General features: G+C 41.8%; 1 protein-coding gene across 8 annotated transcripts in view; it reads right to left on the reverse strand.

Moving 5' to 3' along the window:
- Positions 1–25,579, reverse strand: part of eea1 (early endosome antigen 1) — a 92,812-nt gene that overhangs the window by 35,778 nt on the left and 31,455 nt on the right. For 7 of the 8 annotated variants that reach the window (XM_048553898.2, XM_048553896.2, XM_048553897.2 and 4 more), the window contains 12 exons: positions 23,511–23,550; positions 22,531–22,644; positions 20,961–21,082; positions 20,330–20,485; positions 19,551–19,565; positions 17,912–18,028; positions 15,828–16,166; positions 13,752–13,901; positions 12,650–12,769; positions 11,459–11,662; positions 7,108–7,308; positions 1,960–2,073 (listed from right to left, as the gene is read on the reverse strand). In XM_048553898.2, coding sequence (XP_048409855.2) covers positions 1,960–2,073; positions 7,108–7,308; positions 11,459–11,662; positions 12,650–12,769; positions 13,752–13,901; positions 15,828–16,166; positions 17,912–18,028; positions 19,551–19,565; positions 20,330–20,485; positions 20,961–21,082; positions 22,531–22,644; positions 23,511–23,550 — 1,692 coding nt within the window. The remainder of the gene's footprint in view (positions 1–1,959; positions 2,074–7,107; positions 7,309–11,458; positions 11,663–12,649; positions 12,770–13,751; positions 13,902–15,827; positions 16,167–17,911; positions 18,029–19,550; positions 19,566–20,329; positions 20,486–20,960; positions 21,083–22,530; positions 22,645–23,510; positions 23,551–25,579) is intronic. The other variant, XM_048553895.2, reaches the window with a different exon arrangement.

Consider the following 25,579-nt stretch of genomic DNA (forward strand, 5'->3'; position numbering starts at 1 on the left):
TGGCTTCCGAGCAGGAAAAGGTAAAATTGCTGTCTGTGTTAAACTAAAAACATTTACAATCAAAGCCTTCTGTATCTCTAAAGTGTTTCGTTACCTAATTCGACATAGGATATTAAGCCGTCAAACAACTTTCACTGACACAGCCATGGAAGCTATCATACATGCTGAATTCTAACTTCGAGTTTACAATCCCTTTTGTTCTGAAAGAGAATTTTCAAAGCTGAGATGACTGACCTCCAACAACCACAACCATCTTCCTATGTGCCACATATGATTCCAAACACCAGAGTTTGTCCCTGAAACCCAATGATACTAGTTTTGCTAGGGCTCCCTGATTCCCCACACAGTCAAATGCAGCCTTGATTTCGAGGGCTGACACTCTCACCTCACCTCTGGAATTCACCTCTTTTGTCCATGTTTGAACCAAGGTTGTAGTGAGGTCAGGAGCTGAGTGGCCCTGGCAGAACCCAAACTGGGCGTCACTGAACAGGTGCTGCTTGATAGCACTGTTACTGACACCTTCCATCACTTTACTGATGATTGAGAGGCGGCTGGTTGGGCAGTAATTAGCCAGGTTGGATTTGTCCCACTTCTTATGTACAGGACTAGCTGGGGCAATTTTACACATTGTCAGGTAGATACCACTGTTCTAACTGTACTGGAACAGCTTGGCCAGGGGAGCAGCAAGGTCTGGAGCACAAGTCTCCAGTACTATTGCTGGAATGTTGTCAGGGGCCATAGCATTTGCAGTATCCAGAGTCTCCAGCTGTTTCTTGATACCATGTGGAGTGTTACAAAAATTGGCTGAAGACTGGTAACTGTAATACTGGGGACCACTGGATGAGGCCGAAATGGATCATCCACTCAGCATTTCTGGCTGAAAATTGCTGCGAACGTTTCAGCCTTATCTTTTGCACTGATGTGCTGGGGTCTTCCATCAATGAGGGTGGGGATATTTGTGGAGCCTACTTCTCCAGTGAGTTGTTTAATCATCCACCACCGTTCATGACTGGATGTGGCAGGACTGCAGAGCTTAGATCTGATCTGTCGGTTGTGGGATCGCTTAGCTCTGTCTATCACTTGCTGCTTTTGCTGTTTGGTGAGCAAGTCCTGTTTGGTGGCTTCACCAGGTTGACACCTCATCTTCAGGTAAGCCTGGTGCTGCACCTGGCTTGCCCTCCTGCACTCTCCATTGAACCAGAGTTGATCCCCTGGCTTGATAGTAGTGGTTGAGTGGGGGATATTGCCAGACCATGAGGTTGCAGATTGTGTTGGAGTATAACGGTGCTACTGTTGCTGGCCCACAGTGACTCATGGATGCACAGTCTTGAGTTGCTAGATTTGAATAAAGTCTGCCCCATTTAGTACAATAAACTAATTGTGGATGCCATTTGAAACTAAAGCTTTGCTGGTTATTTTAAATTGAAACACTCAAAGTAAAAATGGTGGCTAAACAAGCTGTAAAAATTCCCAGCTCATAGGCCACTGTGTGGGCATGCCTGGTGTAGATGAGACATATGACTTTCCCAAACTTTACACAGCATGCTCTAAATTAAAGTCAGCCTCGCTTAGGTTGCTTTTATTTTGCATAACCCAAATAGTCGCTGAAGCTTTGGAATCTCACATATTTGTGTTAGTACTGATATTATTTAACATGTACTTCTGAAGAAAGAATGCAAGTTAGTTATTCATAAGCGATGTATTCATTTTAAATCCACACGAGCCTCTTGCAAAATGTGTCTCTGTTACAAACTTTGGCATATCAATTTCAGACACAAATTAAATTGTTAATTTATCACAAGGTAACTAAATATCCTTGCTGTTTGTGCTATGGCACCACAACTGGCAGGAGTGTGCAATTCTAATTGTGACATGTTTACATAGGCAGTTTCCACTGTATTGCAGACTTAGGAATTTAGCATGGAGATATAAAGGAAAGAAAGCACCCAAATCCAGTACCTGTTCTTTATCCTGAAGGGCATGCTTGGCAGTTTCTAAATGGTTTTCCAGGTCAGCTCTTTGTGCGGCTTTGGATGCTTCTGCAGACAGCAGCAGCTCAGTTTTTCCCTTGACCTGGAACATTTAAGAAAACATGAGTTACCGAGACAGCTAGCCCCACCCCCAGGGATCAGAAAGGCTCATTTAATTCTGGGGCTGGTACACAGGAGTGGGAGGCAGGCAGTCGGCACCTCAAGCCTCCTGCGCAACTAAATTAGATCAAGTTTGATCTGCACCTCAATTCCATGTAGCTGTCTTTATTCCACAGCTCCTTGTAAAACATGCTCTGCAAAAATCTACTCATTTCACACTTCAGCAACCTCAGACTTTTGGAGGAAAAATCTGGACTTTCGCTGCCCTTTCTGCAATTAAAGTGCTTCCAGATTTCATTATAAACTAGTCTAAATTGAATAAGAATGAAACATTTTGTTTATTTCTACCATACGAAATCAAGAGGATATCCAGTTCAGAGCAGGAGGAAACCTCAAGTCAGAATAGTTGAGTGCATTGCCCTACTCAGTTGGTGAATCCTTTTGCAAACAGGTTGAATTTGTGGAAATATCTTCTGAAGCAAATTGAAACCAAAAAAAAGCACATGAAAAAGGTGCAGGTGGAATTTCTAAATTTTTCTTTGTTTATTCACGGGACATGACTTTTACTGGCGAGACCATTTTTTGCCGATTGACATCAGCTGTTGAGAAGCTGGTGCTAAGCTGCAGTCTATCTAAAGTAGGGACATTCCACAATGCTGTTAAGGGAGGGAATTCCAGGATTCTGACCGAGTGACATTGAAGTAACAGTGCTGTGCTTCCAAGCCAGTGAGACCATTTTTTGACACCTATGACCTGAAAATTAGGGAACAAATAAACATAAAACTTAGAGGCTAATTGAGAAGACTGAATTTCAGTGTGGTGAAGAACCAACACAGAACACCTGGTGTTCAGAATTGGAATTCTCCAATAAAAAGGTTAACAGGTTGTAAGGCAGGGGCTCTTGGTGAAGCGATGTGAGAGTTATTGCAAAGAATCTATAATGGAAATCTACAAATAAGAGAAGATGTAACTTGAAAATTAAGTCAGAATTTTCTTTGGAGACCCTAGTCCAATTAATCTCAGTCTCCAAGTCCACTTTATGTGACTGCTACATTTAGTCTGACTGTCCCTCGTCCAACACCATGACTGAGGATTCATTATATTAAAAACTATGGATAGTATCTAAGCAGGCAAATGGAGCAGAGGTACAGATCAATCTCAATCTACCTGAATATTAGAAAAAGGCCTGAAGGGCCAACCAACCTCTTCCTGTTCCTTGATCTGCAGTGTAAAGTTGTTTCAGCTGTATTAACAAGTTCAATTTAGCAAAATACCTCTGCTGGATGTGAATTCAAACCAAGAGATTAAGCACCTTTTCTTGGCAATTCCACGTTCGGGGCAAGGGCTGAATCCATCTTTGAAAGCTCAAAGTGCAGCGATGAGATGGACAACTGGAGATTACAGTTAATTTCTATATCTCACATTCTGATGTTCATGTGACACACACTGAAAACTGAACTTCATTTCATGACAATAGGCCACAAGATATAATTGTACTTGTGGTTCAAGTGTGTCCATTTCCGGAAGATGAAATAGACTTCAGTATTTCAAGGACCCGGCTAAGTGCAGGAGCAATGCTCAAGATCCACTGATCACAGTTGCATATTGAGCTTACAAAGGTGGTAGAGTTGGTTAATAAACATCTCAGGTTTCCACTTTACAAGATCATCTCAACACTTTAAGTGGGATTTTATTTCCCAATCAATATTAAAATCTTAAATATCGGTCTCTTCATTCCTATTCAATAACACTACTTTTAGCAAGTTACAACAGTCACGTCCATAAATGTCCTAGCAACGAACAAATGTGGTTGTTTGGCACACAGTACCACTATAAAAGAGCTGTTCAATTATTTCCAACCTCCTGCTTGTTCCTCAGATACCTGTAAATAAAATTTCCTTTTCAAGCATTTATCCAATTCCCTTTTCCAAGTTACCAGTGAATCTGTACACTACTCTCTCAGGCAGGGCTTTCTCCAGCTCAACTTGCTGCTGCTCGAGTCATCTTAGAACACAGAACAAAGGAGAAGTACAGCACAGGAACAGGCCCTTCGGCTCTCCAAACTCGTGCCGATCATCATGCCCTAGCTAACCTAAAAAGCAAACCTTTGGCTCTTATTTGGTCTATATTCCTCTATTTTCTCCCAATTCATGTAACCAGGCAGGTACCTCTTACATGTCGCCAATGTACCTGCTTCCACCACCTCCTCTGGCAGTGCACTCCAGGTTCTTACCACACTCTCTGATAAACTTCCCTCGCACATCTCCCTTAAATATTCACCCTATCACTTTGAATCTGGGCCCCCTTGTAATTGAAACTTCAATCCTGGGAAAAAGCCTTTGATTATCCACCTTATCTATGCTTCTCAATTCTGTAGACCTCTATCAGGTCTCCTCTCAGCCACCGTCTCAGCTCCAACATGGCCTTCCAATTCTGGTACTCCATGTCCCAGCTGATGAAGGCAAGCATGCCAAATGCCTCAATTATCTTGGCCACTCGTGTTGCTACTTGAAGGGGTCTGTGAACCTGCATGCCCAGATCTGTCTGAACATTAATTTTCCTAAGGGTTCTGCCATTTACGGTATAATTCACACCTAAATTTGATCCTTCAAAATGTATCACCTCTTATTTTATGGATTAAACACAATCTGCCATTTCCACGCTCAAGTTGCATATCTAAATATTCCTTCTCAATCATTTGCTACAGATCTTAAATCTACGTTCACGACGTACCAACAGACCCATCAATGGAAACAGCTCTTTCCTACTGCTTTTATACACAGCGCAAGTGGGCATCACTAGCTGGATCAGCACTTATTGCCCATCATTAGCTGCCCTTGAGAAGGTGGTGATGAGTTGCATATTTGAACGACTACAGTCCACGTGTTGTAGGTCAAGACACAATGCCATTAGAGAGGGAGAGTCCAGATTTTTACCCAGTGACACTGAAGGAACGGCAATATATTTCTAAGCGAGGATACTGAGTGGTTCGAGGGGAACTTGCACATGGTGCGTTCCCAAGTATCTGATGCCCTCATCTTTTTAGATGGTAATGCTTGAGAGCTCGGAAGGTGTTGTTTAAGCAGTCATAAGAGTAGACACAGCTGTTATTGGGCATCAGTGATAGAGAGGGTGGATGTTTGTGGATACGGTGCCAATCAAGCCAGCTGTGTCCTGGATGGTGTCAAGCTTTGAGTGTTGTTGGAGTTGCACTCATTCAGGCAAGTGGGGAGTATTCTATCACACTGCTGACTTGTGCCTTGTAGATGGTAGAAAGGCTTTGGGGAGCCAGAAGTTTGGTTACTCTTTGCAGGATCCCTGGCCTCTACTTAATGCATCTGGACCCTTCATGACAAAAAAAAAAGAAATGGAGATGCTGGAAATCTGAAACAAAAACAGAAATTGCTGGAAAATCTCAGCAGGTCTAGGAGCTTCTACAGAGAGCTAGAGTTAACATTTTGGGTCAAGTGACCCTTCCTCAGAACTGATGGTAGCTAGGAAAATGTTGGTGTTCATGCAGAAGATAGGAGGTCAGGGTTTAAGGAGTAAATGATTGATAGGGATACAGCCCAAACAGAAAGGAGGACAGTTGGGTAGACAAAAGAGTGGATAACGATCAACCTGGGTGAATGGAAAGCTGCCAATGGAGACCATAAGTGGTTAACAATGGGGTGCATGTAATAGCAGACATGTGATAACAAGGCCTGGTGTGGGGAAGCTGGGGTAAGAGGACATGGGACATGGTGTCTCAAGCCCTAAAAAATTGTTGAACTTGATATCGAGTCCAGAAGCCTGGCCAGAGATCAAGGTGGTGTGGAGGAGCGGCAGGCAACTGGAAGTTCAGGGTCTTTTTTGTGGATCACTTCTCCTTCCCTGCAGACACACCTCTATATAAGCCCATGGCACCTTCCCCTGTAACTGCAGAAGGTGTCACACCTCTCCAAGGGCCCAAACGCAGTTTGAAAGTGAAGCAGCACGTGACTTGCACTTTCCACAATCTACTCTACTGCATTTTCTGCTCACAATAAGGGCTTTTCCACACTGGGGAACTGAAGCGTAGACTAGGTGACTGCTTCGCAGAACATCGATATACTGTTTGCAACTAAAAAAAATGCTCACTTTCCATATGGTAACTCTCCAGCCTTCTGGACTCAACATCAAGTTAATCAATCAATATTGAGGTACATTCTCCCATGTCCTTCCCCCAACCCCTATATACCAGGCTTGTTATCATGTCTGCTATTGTCAGTCACTAATAGTCCCCCATTAGCAGTTACTCATTCTCCTAGATAGTTATCCACTCCTTTGTTCAACTGTCTTCGTCTCATTTTGGGCTCTATCCCCAACTATCAGTTACTCCTTACCCCATCCACTCACCCTATCCTCTGCATGAAAAAACAACACTTCCCTAGCCACCAGTTCTGAAGGGTCACCGTCCCCGAAAGGTTAGCTCAGATTACTCTCCACAGATGCTGGCAGACCTTTCATGATTTTGAACATCTGTTAAAATATCCACTTAGCTTTCTTTTCTGTAAGCCGAACAAACTGTTAGCTTCTCAGTAAATAATTAATCTGAATCTTTATTTAAAATCAGTCCGGGGGTAAATATTTTTAATCAACTAGATCAGATATAATATTACAATCTATGGGCCAGGTGGGATTTAAACCCAGGCTTTTTGGCCCTGAGGTATGGACACTACCACTACATCACAGGATCTCTATAAAATCAACCTATTATGAAGTGTTACAACACATCTCTGGAGCAGGTGGGACTTAAACTCAGGTCTTCCAAAACAGTATTGCTGTGTCACAAGAGCCCTCCATTCATCCCATGGTATGCAAAGTGATTGCCCTTTAAAACAAAGGGCATCTATTTTACAGCAGCAACGTAAAGGACAAATCCAAAGTTATATCATTCTCAAATCATGTTATTTTACCAAGTAATGGATAAAACATTTAAGGGCAGGATTTGGCTGACTGTCGATGAATGAATGCATGGATCAAGTTCAAGATGCACCTGTAAGTCAAGTTGGGTCATCTTCTCCTTGGTTTCACTAAGCTGATTGGTGAGTTCACTAATGGTAGTTTCCAGGGATTGAGCTCGGTCTTCAGCAGCATGCAGCTGGGATTTCTGCTCCTGCATTTGCTTGTGCAGATTCTCTTGCGCTTGAGTGTGACTCTCCACTTGGTTTTTCAGCTTCTCCGTTAACTGAGCAACCTAATGTTTCAATACAGAGAAAATGATCAGCACTGGACATTCACAGAGTTACAACCACATACACCACCCTGCTTTACATTATGTGAGGATATTCTATTTAACTCAGCTAAGGAAACATTAATCAGTCTGACCTGAAGATGGCAAACATTATGGTGCTATCAATCTCCTTTACTTGGTAGCTATTACATCATTTAAACAGGGAAAACTGAGTCAATGCAAAGTACTGGACTGGTAGATCAGGGCTATCCCTTTAGCAGTAGTCAATAGAGATTTAAGACTTTGTAAACCATTAACAATGTAGGAAAGTAGTTAGTTCAGCATAAGAAAACATTTAGGTATACATCTTTTGACTTGTACTAGAGCAAAGACACACATAATTGAAGGCCTCATCAAGACAACCGCAATTCTGTAAAGTAAGAGTTAAATTACTGATAAGATAAAGCGATGAGCTATAATCATTGGCACAGTGGAAAACTAGACTAAGCTTGGAAAACTGAAGTTATGAAAGAAGGAATAGTCAATTAAATTATTTAGATGGCACAAAGGGAGTAGGCCTTTCAAAATTGTGGATCATCCCGTTGAGAGAGATTTGTAATGTTTTGCTGTTCTTGTAAGGGTTAAAAACACAGAGGTCAGAAATAGAACACATTTCAGTCCCACACCAACAATATACATGTGATTTAAAATTAAACTCTGTCATTCTTAAAAAAGGTATTTCATTCAAATTTTTCATCTTATCAGGAGACTTTACAAGAATATCAATCTAAGAAAAAACTAATATTTCTATTACATGAAAGCAAAGGGCTGGTTGGTTGACAAGTTGACCCTGGGTAAGGCATTGCCAAGGGGAATACAACTATTAATGTTACTGACAGTTTAGTGCCAGGCTGTGTTTAAACTTTAAAGTCAGCAGTTTGACACTGATTGGTCAAGGCATTGCTCGAAAAATGAACCAGGAAATGGCTGTCACCAAGATAACAAAGTGTGGGGCTGGATGAACACAGCTTGCCAAGTTTCTGATGAAGGGTCTAGGCTCGAAACGTCAGCTTTTGTGCTCCTAAGATGCTGCTTGGCCTGCTGTTTTCATCCAGCCCCACACTTTATCTTGGATTCTCCAGCATCTGCAGTTGCCATTATCTCGAATGGTTGTCACCTACTTGTTGAGTTGAAACAGACAGTGCATGCATTCATTATTTCCATCTGTAAAGAACAGGACCCCATGTATTAACATACATGTAATTTACAATACACACAGGATCACCACACTACAATCCCAACAGACAATCTCGATCAGTCATCAAGGTAATGCATCATACATTCAGGATTTTCCAGCAAATGGACTTGTCCAATTGCAGAATCACATGTAATGATTCTATAATGCAAACAGTAGCTTGCTTGTTGTGAAAAGTCAAAAAAGACATGCCGTTTAATATGATACACCAACAGTGAAATTCACATACCACAGCACTCATTTACTTAACAGGTAATCCTTTTGGACTGATAGCAGCATTGTTACTGGCAAACGGCATTTGTGTTTCAACTGGATTGTAACAGCATGAAACATCTAGCTTCATCTGAGCCTTTGAGATGCTGGGCACTTCCAGGTTAAATGAGGTAGGCTGGGTACTTTTCAGAAACAATAACGCATTAGAGTCTTTCATACGTTTGCATGCTATACTAAGAGTATAGATTTGATCCGGCTAGCCATTTTCCCATAGGATGGCTTTCATCCACCACTGGGGGGATGCGGTCAACAAACCAAAACAACAATCTTCCTACCACAGAAAAAAAAAACACAGCATCTGAATTTTAGTGCCAGCACGATGCCAGGTATGTGGACCCTACATCCCAAAGACTGAGGTATTGAATCACATGTCATGCTCATAGAGCTATTTACAAACAAGGTGGTGATAATATGCAACATGCCCAAGCCTGCAAACATCAAGTGTCTAACATCACACATGAACCTACAATTAGACATTTGGTGGATAATCCTGAATGTGAGAGGAACTGTGCTGACACCCAACTCAGGATTGCCAGTTGAGCTCACAGTGCAACATACTATGCTTACTTGAAGCTACACAGTCAACATACATGGTCCTATTCTTTGCAGACACAAAGGTCATGACCACACTGGTCCTTCTTCAGCTTAACAGTCATAGCTATTTGCTGGTTCATTTCTCAGGGCAATTAGAATCAAACCGCCTGGCTTAAGAATTAAACAATGCCTGGCTGTTAACTGTCAATCAGCTTTAATATTTGCCATGGCAATTCCTTGGCTTTTAAGAATCCATTTGCCAAACAAACAATCAGTATCCTGTTTTCATGAAGTACGTGTGTTGGCTTTCCCCTTGGGTTAGTATCCTTGTGAAATGTCCTGATGAGTGCAAAACAAAAAATGTGACTACTGTTAGCAATCTTCAAATTCTGAAAGTCAAATGACCATGTATAGGATATAAATAGGCATGACACATTTTAAAGTATATTAAAGTTTAATTAATTTCACAAACACAACATGCTTAAATCACTTGATTTCAACACAACTTAATGCTTTGAGGAGTGAATTATGATTAAGGCTCCTTTAAGCTCTTCTATTCCTACTTTAAGCTCCTAAATGGCCCCATTGGTCAGCATACTGGTCATTGAGTGACTAGGACACAGACCAGGAATTCACCAGAACCTCCCCACTCTACGCTGAATTGTTAGATTGCAGGTGAAACAATATTGGGAAAAAACTCAAAGTGGCCCCAGCTGGGAAAGAGATGGACAAACCATGCTATACTCAATCTAGTGATTGCTATCATTAAGAACACAAATCATGAGCAAAACTGGGATTTGTAATATCACCCTCAATCTTCTTTGATTGAAAATTGCTGATTCTTCAGCTTGTCAATTATTGAAGAGGACACATACAATATTTTATGGACAGGATATTTCATGATCCATTGCTGTCTGTGATTTTGAAAATGTGAGCTGGAAGTGAAAACAATTGACAAATGCTTAAAATGACCAGGGGACATGGTACATGTTTTAAGTTATGACGTGGAGGTGAGAGTGTTGGACGAGGATGGACAAGGTCAGAAATTGCACGACACCAGGTTATAGTCGAACAGGTTTATATGAAAACACGTGCGTTTGGAACATCACCCCCTTGTTCAGATGAAGTGAGAATGAAGCACCCAGAACACAGAATAATAAGTTAAAAAAAAATCAAAAGGTCACACCACTGGTGAAGATGTACTAAACAAACCTAACATGCTATTAAATCTTTAACCAATGAGAAGGTTTTAATTGATTACTATGTATATGTAAAGGCCCAAAGTCACTGTCCTGAGAGAACTAAAGGTTTTATCAGTGTAGTGTAAAGAAGAAATGACATTTTAGGTCAGACAATGCACATTAAGTGTGAGGCCTTGTTTAGAATCTGTTTGTATTTTGGTTTGGAGTCAAACTAGTTTTATTTCCAAAGTATTTCTAAAGTAATTGCTACTTCAGAATATTGTAACTATCTCATCTATAGGATTTTGAAAGGTTTCTGATAAGACAGGCGGATAACATATGTGGTGTGGGAATACGTAACTGCATGGTAAACCGGCCAAAAACAGACAGCAAGAAGGAAGGGTAAATGTCACTGTCTCTTTGAGGAGGCAGTACAAAGGCACTGGGCTGAATGGCTTCCAATTTCCTATTATAATTGAGATTCTCACAGATGGCACACAGCCTGGATCCACGTGTGAAGAACAGCCACTTGACGACAGTGACGTCTTCAAAATACACTTCAGTGACAATCAAAGGGGAAAATGTGGAGAACTACCAATTATGGAGCTTCAACCAAACTAGGCTGGGCTAAGCAGGTAGTGCACGTCCGTTGGGATTACCTGCTGTGAGTCCCTGCCAACGCCTGGTTACACTCACCAGCGCCTTCAAGGAAGAAAGGAAAAGGAATTATAACTTTTAATGCAAGTGGCAAACAATTATTTCTTTAATGACCACCTCTGGAGATAGTTAAACATGAGCAGCATCATTTACTGCATAATTATCAAGTTATTGTTGGTTTGCCTATAATAACTCTGCTTTTGAATTCACAAAACATTGACGGGTTTACTTAGCTCCAGAGCGAGATAGATGTACATTTAAATGCTTAGTGTACCTGGTCTTGCAGGGCATGGTTCTTTTCCTGCAGCTGATTCAAAATGGCCACTTCACCCTTGCCATCTTGGATTTTAGCAATAAGCTCCTGCCGCTCTGTTTCGAGCTGCACCATGCTGTCTTTGCTCTTCTGCAGCAGAGCCTCCAGGTTCTGAATCTTCTGGTCTTTATCCCCGATCTGACGCAGTACTTGTTCCAAATCATTCTACAGCAAAAAGTGGCAGATATGACTGGTACTACCAACCTTCAGTGGAGTTTAAAGCAAAAAAAAACACAAGACACCACACATTATCACTTCTTTATCTACTAATTCTGACTCAGTTCACTGCATACCCCATACAAACGCAAAGCTGATCTTCAATATTCTTTAATGCTCATGTTTTGTGTCTCTCTTGAATAGATGGTGTACACCTAATTCAGTTTCTTCAATCACCAGGCACAGCAGGAACATACAAATCTGGTGCAGGAGTCGAAGATAAGGTGAATAACTAAGGAGGAGTCCAAAACAAAGGGGCATATTTTAAATCTTTCTCCTTTCACATTAAAAGAGAACACAAGGAGCAACTTCTTTTATGTGGGCAGTGGTTGGTGTGTGGAATGAAGAACCTGAGGAAGTGGTAGATACAGTTATAACGTTTAAAAAGTCATTTGGATAAGTTAAGTGAATTCGAGGGATACGGGCCGACTGCAGGCAGGTGGGACTAGCTTAGTTTGGGAACATGGTTGGCATGGGTTGGTTGGACCAAAGGGTCTGTTTCTGTGCTGCATGACTGTATGTGGCCATTCTCCACCATTAGATCATGGTTCAGAGATAATGGGAACTGCAGATGCTGAGAATCCAAGATAACAAAGCGTGAAGCTGGATGAACACAGCAGGCCAAGCAGCATCTCAGGAGCACAAAAGCTGATGCTTCGGGCCTAGACCCTTCATCAGAAACGTCAGCTTTTGTGCTCCTGAGATGCTGCTTGGCCTGCTGTGTTCATCCAGCTCCACACTTTGTTATATTAGATCATGGTTGCTATATTTATTTTTGTTCCTGATATCACATACTCATTTTTCCTCCCAATGATCATCTTTTCCCTCACTGACTAAGACTTTGCTACTGGCAGCCAAATTTGAGGTTTAAGATTAAAATTGTACTGCACAACTTTGCCCATGTTAAATAACACAAGCTAGATCCAAGTACAATACCTGTGTTTCCCTGAGCTGGGATGTAGTGTTCTGCTGACCAGTCTGCAAATCCTGGTGCTGCTGTCTTAGTTTGTCCAGCTGGTGCTGTATTTCAGTCGTAGCAGCTGCACTTCCCTTCACCTGAAGCAAATACAAAAATCATTCAGGGCAGCAGTCCTCAAAACCAGTGAGAAGAACATGAATGTTTGTGTGAGGAGGGGTGAGGAACGTCAGGCTCGCAGAGGTGGGGGAAGAGGAGAGGGATTGGGGGGGGGGGGGGTGGTGGAACAAGAGAGGGATGGGGTGAGTTGAGGGGGTGGCAGGAAGCAGCAGTGAGCGGGAGGAGGACAGGGTGGGTCTTCTGCGTGTCCAGGGTTGGGGAATCACACATATCACCTAATGAACAGTGGGATAAAGATTTCGAGATAGTTATTTTTATCTCCCTTAAGCATGCAAATATTTTGTTCATCAGGATATTGACTTAAAAATAAAATCACCACTTCATTTGGTTTCGTTGATATTAAGTGAAAAGTATTGATCTGACACAACAGTTAAACACTCTTGTTCTTCATTTAGAGCCAACAGACATTTTATGTTCACCCAAGGGGCAAACAGGCCTTCGGTTTAATATTTCATCTGGTAAATGACACCTGGGAAGACAACATTTTCTTGTTGAGAATAAGCTTACAATACGCACTTGAGACTTTTGTCTGCACCTTGAAGTCTTGATCTTTTGACTTTGCAGTGAATGGTTGGATTGGAGCTTACAAAGAAAAGGAGGGTCAAGGCCTGAATAGGTAAAGAATAAAAATATTAAACTTGGCATGTTTTTGGTCCCTGATCTAATGTTAAAAAGAGGTGGATGTAGGTGCCATTTATGCAGATGATATAGAGATAGTAGGTTGAACTTTAGACATGACAATTTATTCTCACTAAAGACTTCATTCCCTTTCTGCTGGTAATTTAAGGATATTAGTAAATTGAATGCTATAAAGCGCTCATTACCAAACACTGAATGTGCTACATTGCACTTAGTTCAGATGAGTAAATTGATCACAGTACTTGTGCACGGTCAAGGAGAACAGGAGGCAACTGCAGTACACAATTTAGGCATACTCCTTACCTGTTCCTCGGCACGGGAAAGTTTAAGTTGCAGGTCAGCCACTTGTTGCTCTTTGTCCTTCAGCTTCTCACCAGACAGCTGCCTCTGCTCCTTTAGCCGGCCCTGTACCTCACCAAGCTGCCTCTCAGTCTCCAGAAGCTTCGCGTGGAGCTATCAACAAGACAAGTTCAATGAACATCTCAAAAACACTGAAGAGACTTGCAGCCATCCAGCCACATTGAGGTCTGCACTCTTTACGGGACTAAGTATTCAGCACAAACCTTTTACAAGGCAGACTCAAGTTTCTTCACTTTGTGAAGCAGTTAAGAAAAGGCATGACTGTGTAAAGTCATTTGCATATCACCAAATGCGAAACCTTCCACATACCCAGTGCAATTGAACACAGCTATCAAATATAATCTTTAGAACATTCAAGAGCATCAACTTGGAGCTAAATTTTAAAACTGGCACCGAGCCAAAGGAAGTGACAACTTGCTCGGAGACTCTCTCTCCACGAAGCCCAGCAGGTTCTCACATACTCTTGCCCCAAACTCACCTCATTAACTAAGGACCCCACCATAAGGCACCCGTCTAGATAGATTCAACCAACTGGCGTACCCAGAAGAACTTGCCACTGCAGGGATATCCCGGGGTCGACCAGAATCACTGCTACAACAGCCATCTTTAAACATCCACCGTGCACCCACAAGCAGTGTTGCCCTGCATGCCTCATTTGCCACTGATGTCACAGGTAAGGAGAAATTGGAGCCTTACTTTGTAGACAGGCACCTGGAGGGCCTAATGGACAGGGTGGGCAATTGTGGGACATCCTCCTTCCCCAGAGCAGGCCATCAGACCTTGCAAGCTTGGCCCTACACTACTTCCCAGGTCACTGAAGTCTGAAGGAATGCACAGCAACAAACGAAGAAGACCATCACCTTCTTTGCTCAGTGAAGATAAGTGCCAAATGCCTCTTTCTGTGCAATATACGATGATGTGGAACCACAATACATCAAAAACCCAAAGTTAAAGAATCCCAACACAATGCTGCTCACCTAAGCAACTGCTCTGGACTGAAAGGATCCTTCATTGATGGATTTAACACTGATGGAAAGAAGAGTGCAGTGGAAACCTAGCAGGATCTTAAATTCACTGCTTCCAACTTCATCATTTATTTCCTTTACTAATAACAATATTGGGTGACTCTGCCTTTCCAACATTTGGCAATTTCTGGGATGATATTTAAAGCACAGGCGCTTCTCCACCTAATCGAAAAGCTTCAGGGACAATCGAGTGAAACATTTTCCACTCAAGTTTTGTTTTGTCTAGTGTGGAATCAACAAAAGGGGCAACAATCTAAAATTAGAGGCAGCCCACTCAAGTGGAATCAGGAGGATTTTTTTTAAATAGGATATTAAATTACTATGCACTGCAGCAAACCACCAAGGCTCCTTCAATATGACCTCCAAAACACATCACTCTCACATTCAGAATGGTAAGGGCAGCAGATACACCATGAGCTGCAAGCTCTCCTCCCAGCCACTCAGCATCCTAACTTGGAATTGCATTACTGTTCCTTCGGTGTCACGCGGGGAGGTGGTGTTCCTGGCACTTCCTGCTTAGCAGCACTGTATTCTCCAACACTGCACAGATTGCCATGTATCAAGGCTGCAGGTTACCCACCACACTCTCAAGGCTAGTTACAGATAGAGAATAAATGAAGAACTTGTCAGTGATGTCCACATCCTGTAAAGTACTGACAGCACAAAACAGGCCACCCGGCCCAACAGGTCAACGATTTTTCCACATAAAACCTGGAACAATGCTCTCAAACAGACTGTGGTTGCTGGGGGACAATTCGAGTTTTCAGCAATGAGAAATAGATATGTTATTAGCCAAGTGTATCACAAGATATGAAGAACAGGTATAGGTTAGTCACAAGTCAACTGAACGGTGTAGAATGTTTGAGGGCTGAATGATGAACCATTGTTCCTAAATGTCCTTACTGCGAGGGGAACATTCCATCTCTCGAAAAAAGTATACCAATGCAGCACAGGAAACCTCACATCTCCTTGCCTGTGGACAGTATGGCCTCACCTGATTCAGCTCATTCTGCACCTGGATCTTTTGCTGTTCCTTATCTTCCCTTTGCTGCTGTGTCTGCTTGAACTCAGCCCGAAGCTGGTGGTATTTGGTCTCCATGTCCGACAGCTCTTCCCGCAGTTTCTGGCTAGTTTCCCCACTCTGACCCAACTCACTGTGCGCTCTTTGCATCAGCGTCTCAGCAGCAGACAGTTTTGCCTGGAGCTGCTTGTAATCGAGCTCCCTCTCCTGTAGGCTGGTCTCCAAACTCTTCTTATTTAAAGATGCCTCGTTCAGACGATCGTGCAGTTGTTGAAACTCAACTTCTTTCTTGGACAGATCTTCCAACAATTTCTGAAATAACGTGGTTATAAATTTTCATTTTATCACAATTACTGATTACCGTGGTCCGTACAACATTATTAGAATGACACTGCTATGACTGTACTACTTGAGTAGTAATCTAAAGAGCAGGTTTAAATCCTGCCTTAAAAGAAGCTATAATGACAGCAATTCTGCAACTGGACCTGCAACCCAGAGTTCAGAACTAAAGAGTCACGGGTACAAATCCAATCATAGCAGGGATAAATTTAAATTTGATTAAGTAAATCTTCAATGAGGATGTATCTGCAAGCTTGAATATTCAAACTATGCATTGTCATAAAACCCTAGCCTTCAGGAAAGCAGGTCTGATCATTTGTACACGATTACGTTGCTATGTGAATGACTCTTAATGGAAGTCTCCCAGCAAACCATGCAGACATAACAAGGAAGATGATCTTATATAATGAATGCCACCTTGCCATAAATGGCACATTCTTGAACAAAGTGAAGAGCAGTTTAAGAATTTGATATCCATTTACATTAGTTTAGAAATGAAAGGTTCCTGAGCGTAAAAGACAACAGAGCTGCTAGACCAAAGCAAAAAACAATGGGTTCATGAATGCCCTTCAGGCAACAAATTCAGCTACCCTTACTGAATCTACGTGACTGTATTCCAACTCTAAAGTGGCCTTCTGAAGTGGCCACTCCATTTCAGCAAATCACTAGAGTTCACAACAGCTCACCACAACCTTCTCAAGGGAAAAGGGCAATAACTACAAAGCCCCCAGAAAACGGATAGAAAGCAAATTTATGCTGAAAACAAACTGAAATTTTAAAATATAAGTAGTCTTGGTCAAATACATCACTTGATTTTTTTTGTTTATAAATACCTCTATCATGCTCCTTGATGTCACAATTTCTGAACTATCACAGACTTAAGATCCAAGAAAGAAAGATGTTAAATTTGAACCAAATAACAGTGAAGTCAAAGTTACAATCTTGCAGAGCAAGAAGGCCAATCAACCTATCATCTGTGCCAGTTCTCTGCAAGTCTATCCAACTAACCCCACTTGCCTGCTGTTTCCCAATAGCCCTACAAATTCTTCTTTTCACATATGCAATAAAATCCCTTTTCAGGGTGACTACTGGATCCACTTCCAAAATCCTTTCAAATAGCACACTCCAACAAGTTCATCTCACCAATTCCCAAAATTCCACCTCCATTTTACTTTGGCAATTATCTTAAACCTATGACTCATTATGACTCTCTAACCACTGCAAACAATTTCTCCCGAACTGGTCTATCAAAACAATTCATAATTTTGAACTTATCAACACTGGTATTTCTAATTTCTCCTTGATATCCTCTCCAATTTTAACACGGTAAACCATGATGCTGAACAATGATGAATAGAATTGTTTACGTTGCTATATCTTTTCCACCTTAGACTGATTTCTCAATTCTTTCCTACTTTTGGGAATACATTGAAAATTCAATAAATGTCCACCACCTATGAACAATTAATATTCCCATTCTTTACGGTGTGGCACACAGATTTGAACAGATTTAGACCTAACCTTATCCTTTATCTGTCACTGATGCCATATTTGGAGATTGAAACAGCATCTCTACCTTTTCTCAAAAACAAGGATTTGATGAATAATATGTTTTTAATACGGTGATAAAATCTAAAGCTTGCCTCTTTGCACAACAACAGGACATCATAATTTACACAGTGAGGACCCTTGGCTCCCAAGGCAGGTGCTTCACTCACCTGGTTTTTCTTTTTCATTTCCTCACACTCTTGCTGGACTTTCTGCGCCTCCTCACATTTTGTCGTGTTCTCCTGCTGCACTCTAGCCAGCTCTGCCTTCAACTCGGTTACAGCTGCCTTGAAGCATTAACAAAAACAAGCAAGACTGACGACCCAAAAATCTCAAAGTTACTTTGTAGTATACGCAGGGAACAAAAATAAACAAATGCAATGCTGTGCGGAAAAAGTGGAATGTGAACAAAACCCAGGCACCTGCCTTCCCCCTTTAAAACTCAATTGTTCAGCTGGCACAGTACAGTATCTTCACAGACAAGAGGTGAAAGTAGGAACAGGGAGAGTCCATTCAGCACCTCTTCTCTGTTGAGCCATTCACCTGGATCACCTGTACCTCAACTCCACCCTTCCATTAGACATACCCAACTAACTCTTCAATTTCAACATGTGACATTTCTAATTTTCACACAGCTTCAAACAGCAATGTTGAAGGAAGAAGTTCCATATTTCCACAGCTCTGTTTGTACTTCATGTCATCACAACCAAATCACCTGGCTCTCATTTTAAGGTTATGCTCCCTTGTAACTTTTCTATACGTCACACATTCATGAGATATGGGTGCCAGTGGTCAGATCAGCTCTGTAACTGATCTTCAGATAATGGGCAGCTTTCTTCAGCTGCTGCAGTTGAGGTACATCTGCTGTCAAGGGAGGTGTGCCAGGATTTTGACACCGAATGATAAGATTAGTTTGATATAGAATATAGTTCCACGTCAGAATGGCATGTGATTTGGAGAAGAATGTGTAGGGCTTGAATGGGCCAGTCTTGATCCTGTGATTTTGCTAAGATCAGCAATGAAAACAAAGACTTAATTGAAAAGTCACAATGCTTTGCAAAATGTCCAAAATCCATTTTTAAATGCCCTGTACAAAATAACTGATGGTGTCCACAAATTAAACGCAATCACAAGTTCTAAATATTATTTTAAAAATAAGATTTCCTGTGGCATGTTTTCAAATACATTGATCAATTAAGATTGTTGTTGACGTCTAACTCTGGTGAGAAGGGAAGCCTGCTGAATGCAGGATACAGTCACCACACTGATATAAAGATGTCAGTGGGCCTTGATGTTACAGAATGCATAAAGCTCACTTAGCGTCAGTGAGCTAAACCAATTTAAACTTTAGGTTATGTGATACCAAGAACAAGCATTGGCTTTAGGCCAGGGTGCCTTGCTGAGCGTGATTGCAGTCTTTTATTAGAGCATCCTTGTATGTCCCAAACAATTTTCACACCTGTGATTCATTGCTATGACATGAGATGGATAAAGAGCTACCCAAAATCTGAAGTGCGAAACAGATTAACATCAGCATCTTGTGAGAAGATCTCAACACTGCGTCTCATGCTTATTTTAAAGTCAACACAGGCTTAATAATTATGTTGTGGGTGGAATCATCATAAGAGATATTGGGTTTTGAAATCAAGTGATGGAAATTGTAAAACTAAATTGCATCAAATAAATCCACCATGAACCAGGAAGGAAGTTTGAGAAATTAACAAGACACATATTTCAAACCGATTCGCTGCATTAGACGTGTTAGCTGGGAAGAGGGTTGTGCTCGAACGGGATAGTGTGAAGATTTACCTCAAGTTTAAGTTTCTCCATGGGGATGCAATCAGAAGAGAAGCAGAAAATGAAGAATGACAGCATGGAAGGCACAAACAACAAAATTACACAGTGAAAGCATCAACACTTGATTCCAATTTTTGAACAATTCAAACAATGATAATGGGAAGTAAACACATCAGACAGGAGCATGATGGACGGCAAAGCATCACATTGACAATGTGAGTCAATAAATTCACTTGACATATGTGGTTCAATTATAGCCCAACAAAATGGTGTGAATGACAGCAATGTTGGCTTACTGTCCGACTTACACAATGACTGAATGTCTAAACGGAAATGACAAAAATAAGCTCATGTCAGATTCTGAGGCAAAATCATTCAATTGGACAGCCATTTATGAAGACCTGGAAGGCACTGACAAAAGGTTGCACACACTTTCAATGGTGCCCTTCAAATGAATATAAATGCAAAAAAGGAAAAAAAAGTGCAGGACTACAGAAAAGCAGGGGTGTGAAACAAATTGCATAGCTTCTTCAAAGAGTTAATACAAACTTGATAGGCCACTGGCATCATCCTATGCTTTAAGATTCTATAAGACTGTTCAGACACCAATGTTTTCATGGGCAATTAACCAATTGGTTTTCATCGGTCACTCGTTGGTTTTTCTCTGCCGCTAGCCCAAGATATACCAATTGCTGAGTGTAAAAGGGGCAGCTTTAACTAAAACTGATCTGGTTGTGATCTCCATCAAATGGGTCAGGAATGCTGTCAAACAGGTAGAGACATAATCTTACCTCTGCTGTGTTACGCTGCACCTTTAGCTGTTCATTTTCATCTGTCAGTTTATCTGATCGCCTCTCCTGCTCAAGGCTCATCTGATCCATCAGGGTCTGAACCTGTACCAATTCCTTCTTTAGAACTGCCACATCCTCCAGTCCAGGCCGCTGAAGCTAAGATGCAAGCACAATCTCAGACAGAACTCCAGCCAAACTTGGGCAAAAGGTTAGAGTAGATTCTATTTTATCTCCAGTCAAAAACAGAATAACTAAATCCAGAGGTTTGCGTTTAGTAGTGAGACATTAAAGATTTGGGCGTTAAACTGAGTAAGTTACAAGCTACGAAGAATTAACACTTGCAGAAAAGAAGGGGCTTTGTTAATGAACGAGAGTAGACAAGGAGACAGAGTTCATTTACAGGTGAAAGAGTAAATGTTTTAAAAGTCAAGAGAGTGAAGTGAAGTTGACTTGTTTTGAAAAGCAACAACCTTAAACCTTATACCGTGAGGAAAGATAAATCTTTAAGGTTTTTGTCGCTTGTCATAGAGTTGTACCGCACAGAAACAGAGTCTCCACTCCAATTTGAGTGACTAATTGAGCGGATTTCTGACATGAAGCTACATATCAAAACAAGTTAAAATTCACATACCAGTTCGCTCTGAAGTTCTTCAGTCCTGGTCCGTTCTTTTTCCAGCTCTTCCATCAAGGTTTTCAGTCTCATTTCTGCAACGTTCCGGTGGCTTTTCTCATCATCAAATTTTGCCTTGACGTCTATCAAGGAATGAAGAAAGTTTACTTATTTTCATAAGGATAGGGGGCAGGGGCGTAGGGGGTGGAGGAGGAGGGACAGAGACAAGGAAACAGTCCAGGGGTACTCAGGACTACAGTTGATGCCAGAACCACAGTAATGTCATTGACCTTACACTGCCTTCTGAAGTGGCCGAGCAAGCCATTTACTTCATGGGCAGTTAATGCAGGCCTTAGACAACAGCAGTGGTCCTGGTTAACAGTGTACCCTCAGAGTTTGAGGTTGTGGTGAAATCCCATCCCACAGACCAGAAGATATGAAGGTGGCTGACACTCCCACTGCAGTCCCATGGGAATGCTGTACAATCAGAGATGCCAATCTCTGTTGGAGGGGTCAAGCTGAGGCCCCACCTGTTCTCTCGGGTGGACATACAAGATTCTGTAGTGATGTCTCACTCAACAGCAGGGGATTTCTTCTTGTGCTCAGAGTCGATATTTATTTTATAATCAACAACCCAATAACAGACATTAACACCTCGTTGTTTGTTCATTTCTGGTCTCCTTGCTGTAGAAAAGATGTTAAACTTGAAAGGGTTCAAAAAAGATTTACAAGGATGTTGCCAGGGTTGGGGGGGTGGTTTGAGCTATAGGGAGAAGCTGAATAAGCTAGGGATATTTTACCTGGAATGTCAGAGGCTGAGGGGGCACATTACAGAAGTTTATAAAGTCAGGAGGGGGCACAGTTAGGGTGAACAGCGAAGGTGTTTTTCCCTGCAGTATGGGAGTCCAAAACTAGAGGGCATAGATTTAAGGTGAGAAGGAAAATACTTAAAAGGGATCGAAGGGGCAACTTTTTTTTAAAAATGCAGAGGTGGGGCATGTATGGAATCAACTGCCAGAGGAAGTGGGGGAGGCTGGTACAATAAAGCATTTAAAAGGCATCCAGATGAGTACATAAATACGAAGGGTTTAGAGGGAAAGGGGCCAAATGCTGGCAAATGGGACTAGATTAATGTAGGATATCAGGTCACCGTGGACAAGTTGGACCAAAGGGTCTGTTTCCACGCTGTACAATTCCATGACTCTCAGACTCCGCAACTGGGACCGTTCTCTTTAGGTAGATGTCTGAAGGGAGATTCGACAGAGGTGTTCAAAATAAAGAAAAGTTTAGATACAATCAATAGACAGAACTCAATCCAGACTGGAACTTGACAGCACAGATTTAAAGTTTTGAGCTAAAGAAGCAAATAGTGAGACACAGTTTTTTTAATGCTTTGAGTGGTTACCATCTGAAACATGGAGCTTAAGTGTGTGGTGGATGCAGATTCACTTATGGCAGAATGGTACTGTGAGAGTTCGCCTTGCACAAAGGCAGCACTGGCATGAAAGAACAAGTTGCCCCCCCCGCCACCGCGCTGTTACCAAATCTATGAATTTCGAGAATTCTCTTCAGCAGGGGAACCCACACTTACCTACTAATTCAGTCGCCAATGTGGCAGCTTTTTGTTCCAACAGCTCATTCATCTGCTTGATCTTCATATTCTCGATCTGGGATTCCTCTAATCGGTTCTGAAGACCAGTTTGTTCTATAGAAACAGCAAACAACAGCATTCTTTAAGTTACCTCAGAGCCACTGCTTGACAAAACTGCAAGTGATATGATGGAAATAGCAGGTATGCAGTATGGCAGGTACACATTCTGCATGATGTGTTTTGGCAATGGGGATTGGGTGGGCCAGAAAAAACTTCATGGCACAGTAACATACTGCAGGAACAGGGGAAACTATGGATGAATTTGCATAGATTTGCAAAGCATTTAAGTTCAAGGGCTTTACAAATAGCGGCTTATAGTGTAGTAGCATGAAGTTTATGCTGAACCCACAAAAAACTCTGTTTAAGTCCCAACTACAGTACTGCATCCAGTTCTGATTACATTTTAGGAAGGATGTGAGAGTCCTTGACAGGGTGTAGAGGTACAAAAATGTTTCCAGGAATGAGAGATTTTAATTTGCAGAATTAGAATGTTCCCTGGAGAGCCAAAAGTAGGTTGAGAGCATGTTTGAAGAGAACAATATAAACGTGCAACAGGTTTGGATAACAGACGAAGAAAACCTCTTCCAATTAGCTGAAAGTCCTAGGTTTAGGGCAAGAGATGCCGGCGGATTGTTGGGAACAACTCTGTATGCAGCAAGTGGATGAACACTTAAGATGGTGGAAGTGAAAACAATAAAAGGATTTTAAAAAGTAATTTGAGAGTCAAAGGAAATAAACTTGTAACAATGGGGAATAGGTTGGACTGGATTACTCTGGACAGTCCGCAGAGACTCAATGGATCAATCAGCTTTCCTCTGTGCCACACGTCACAAAGGCACTACGGTATTTTTTTTTAATATGTCTGACAGTTTGTGTGTGTTGTAAAATGATGTAGATGCCTTAAACTGAAATCAATTTACCTGAGGGGCCAGGGGACATCAATCCACTGGACAGAGATGCCTGGAAAGAAAAGCAGAATGCATTTACAACATCACGTTGAACATCTTACAATGTCAATTATATCAGAGTATTGTGGGCAAGGCCTTCAAATAAAAGAGTATAGTAATATTGCTGGAACCCAACTCAGTGCTGTGCAATATCAATCTGATCTGCCCTGTGATAAAACTAGCGACACTATAACAACCCATAGAAAACCTCTCTCACACCTTAGGCAATACAAGGTAAGCATGCTTCAGATGCATACTTACTGCGCGAACATCATCCAATCAATATCCAACACCATAAGACCATAAGACATAGGAGTGGAAGGCCATTCGGCCCATCAAGTCCACTCCGTCATTTAAATCATGGCTGATAGGCACTTCAACACCACTTCCCTGCACTCTCCCCGATAAGACCATAAGACATGGGAGTGGAAGTACGGCCATTCGGCCCATCGAGTCATATCAAGCCCATCATAAAGCACGAACATTGAGCAAACACCCGCACACCCAGTTTTCCATCTTATCCATTTACTAGCAAATGCACAAAAAGGTTAAAGGTCACATGACATTATGACTAAGATCAAAGGCACAAGTTGAAACGCAATTGTACATACCCATCAAAAATGCAAATATCCACATCTGGATACAATCTAATAACAGGGCCATCATGGCACAGTGGTCATGTTCCTACCATGCTAGAAGCTAGAAGGCTCAGGTTCAAGTCCCATCTGTTCCAAAGATGGGTCATATCACTTCTGAACAGGTCGAATAGTTATATCAACATGATTCATTAATGTTGGAGAGATACATACAAAGAAGATATCTGTCAATTTCAGGACTGCAACGCATTAGCCCTTTTTGAGGCTCTTGTGGCACAATGGTGATATCTCTACATCTCAACCAGGAAGTCAGGCTCAAGTCCCACCTACTCCAGTGGCACATAACATCACTGAACAGGGGGATTAGGAAAATGTCTAGAGTTAATCACCTAGACAATATTCCATTAAAGAGCTGAATCATTTTAAGTACTGCAAATCTGAAACGATTTTTCTCCAAAGACAAGTCAAGTCAACTGAAATAAATCTGAAAAACACTTTGGTTAGCATCACATCAGGGCTACCTCGCCACACTTCCCTTTCATTTTCCTTACCCTCCAAAAATGATCCCCCAATCACTCCTTTGACCTTGTCACACATAACAGAGACTCTGGCTGGAAGGTTATTCCCAACTGATCCTTTGTCTCTCCTTGTCACAGGTGGCATATTGCCCACCCCGACTTTCTTGAGCATTTAGGCCATAAGATGTAGGAGCAGATGTAGGAATGTTTCATCATTCGATGAGATCATGGCTGATCTGTCATCCTCAGCCCCACTCTCCTGACTTTTCCCTGTATCCCTTGATTCCTTTATTGCTTAGAACTCTCTCGAGCTTGAATACTTTAATGACCCAGCCTTTGCAGCCCTCTTTCGTAAAGAATTCCACAGATTCACCACCGTCTGAGGGAAAAAAGATAGGAATTAAATAGGTGACTCCTTGCTATACAATTATGCCCTCTGGTCCTAGATTCTGCCACAGAGAGTAAAACCCTCTCCACATCTAATATGTCAAGCCCCTTAACAGCGCTCCATGTTTCAGCACGATCCCCTCTCCTGCTTCTAAAATCAATTGAGTACAGGCCCAAACTACTCAACTTCTCCTCATAAGACAGTCTCTCCATAACCAGGATCAACCAAGTGAACGCTCTCTGGGCTGCTTCCAACATTGCTCTATCTTTCCTTAGATGAGGGGACCAAAACTGCTCTGACAATTCCAGGTGTGATCTGACTTAATGCCTTGTGTAGTTTTAGCTATGCCTCCATAGTTAGGAATGTGAGAAGTGATGTGATTGAAGTGTGGAAGATCCTGAACAGTTTTGACAAGGTGCACATGGAAAAGATGTTTCCTGTTGTGGGCAAGTTAATTTAGGGGCCACTGTTTAAAAATTAGGGTGGCGCTTTTAAGCCGGTGATGAGATTGTTTTTCAAAGACTATTCCCCAGCTGAGGC

Source organism: Stegostoma tigrinum, chromosome 25 (genome assembly GCF_030684315.1).
Source record: "Stegostoma tigrinum isolate sSteTig4 chromosome 25, sSteTig4.hap1, whole genome shotgun sequence".
Lineage (NCBI taxonomy): Eukaryota > Metazoa > Chordata > Chondrichthyes > Orectolobiformes > Stegostomatidae > Stegostoma > Stegostoma tigrinum.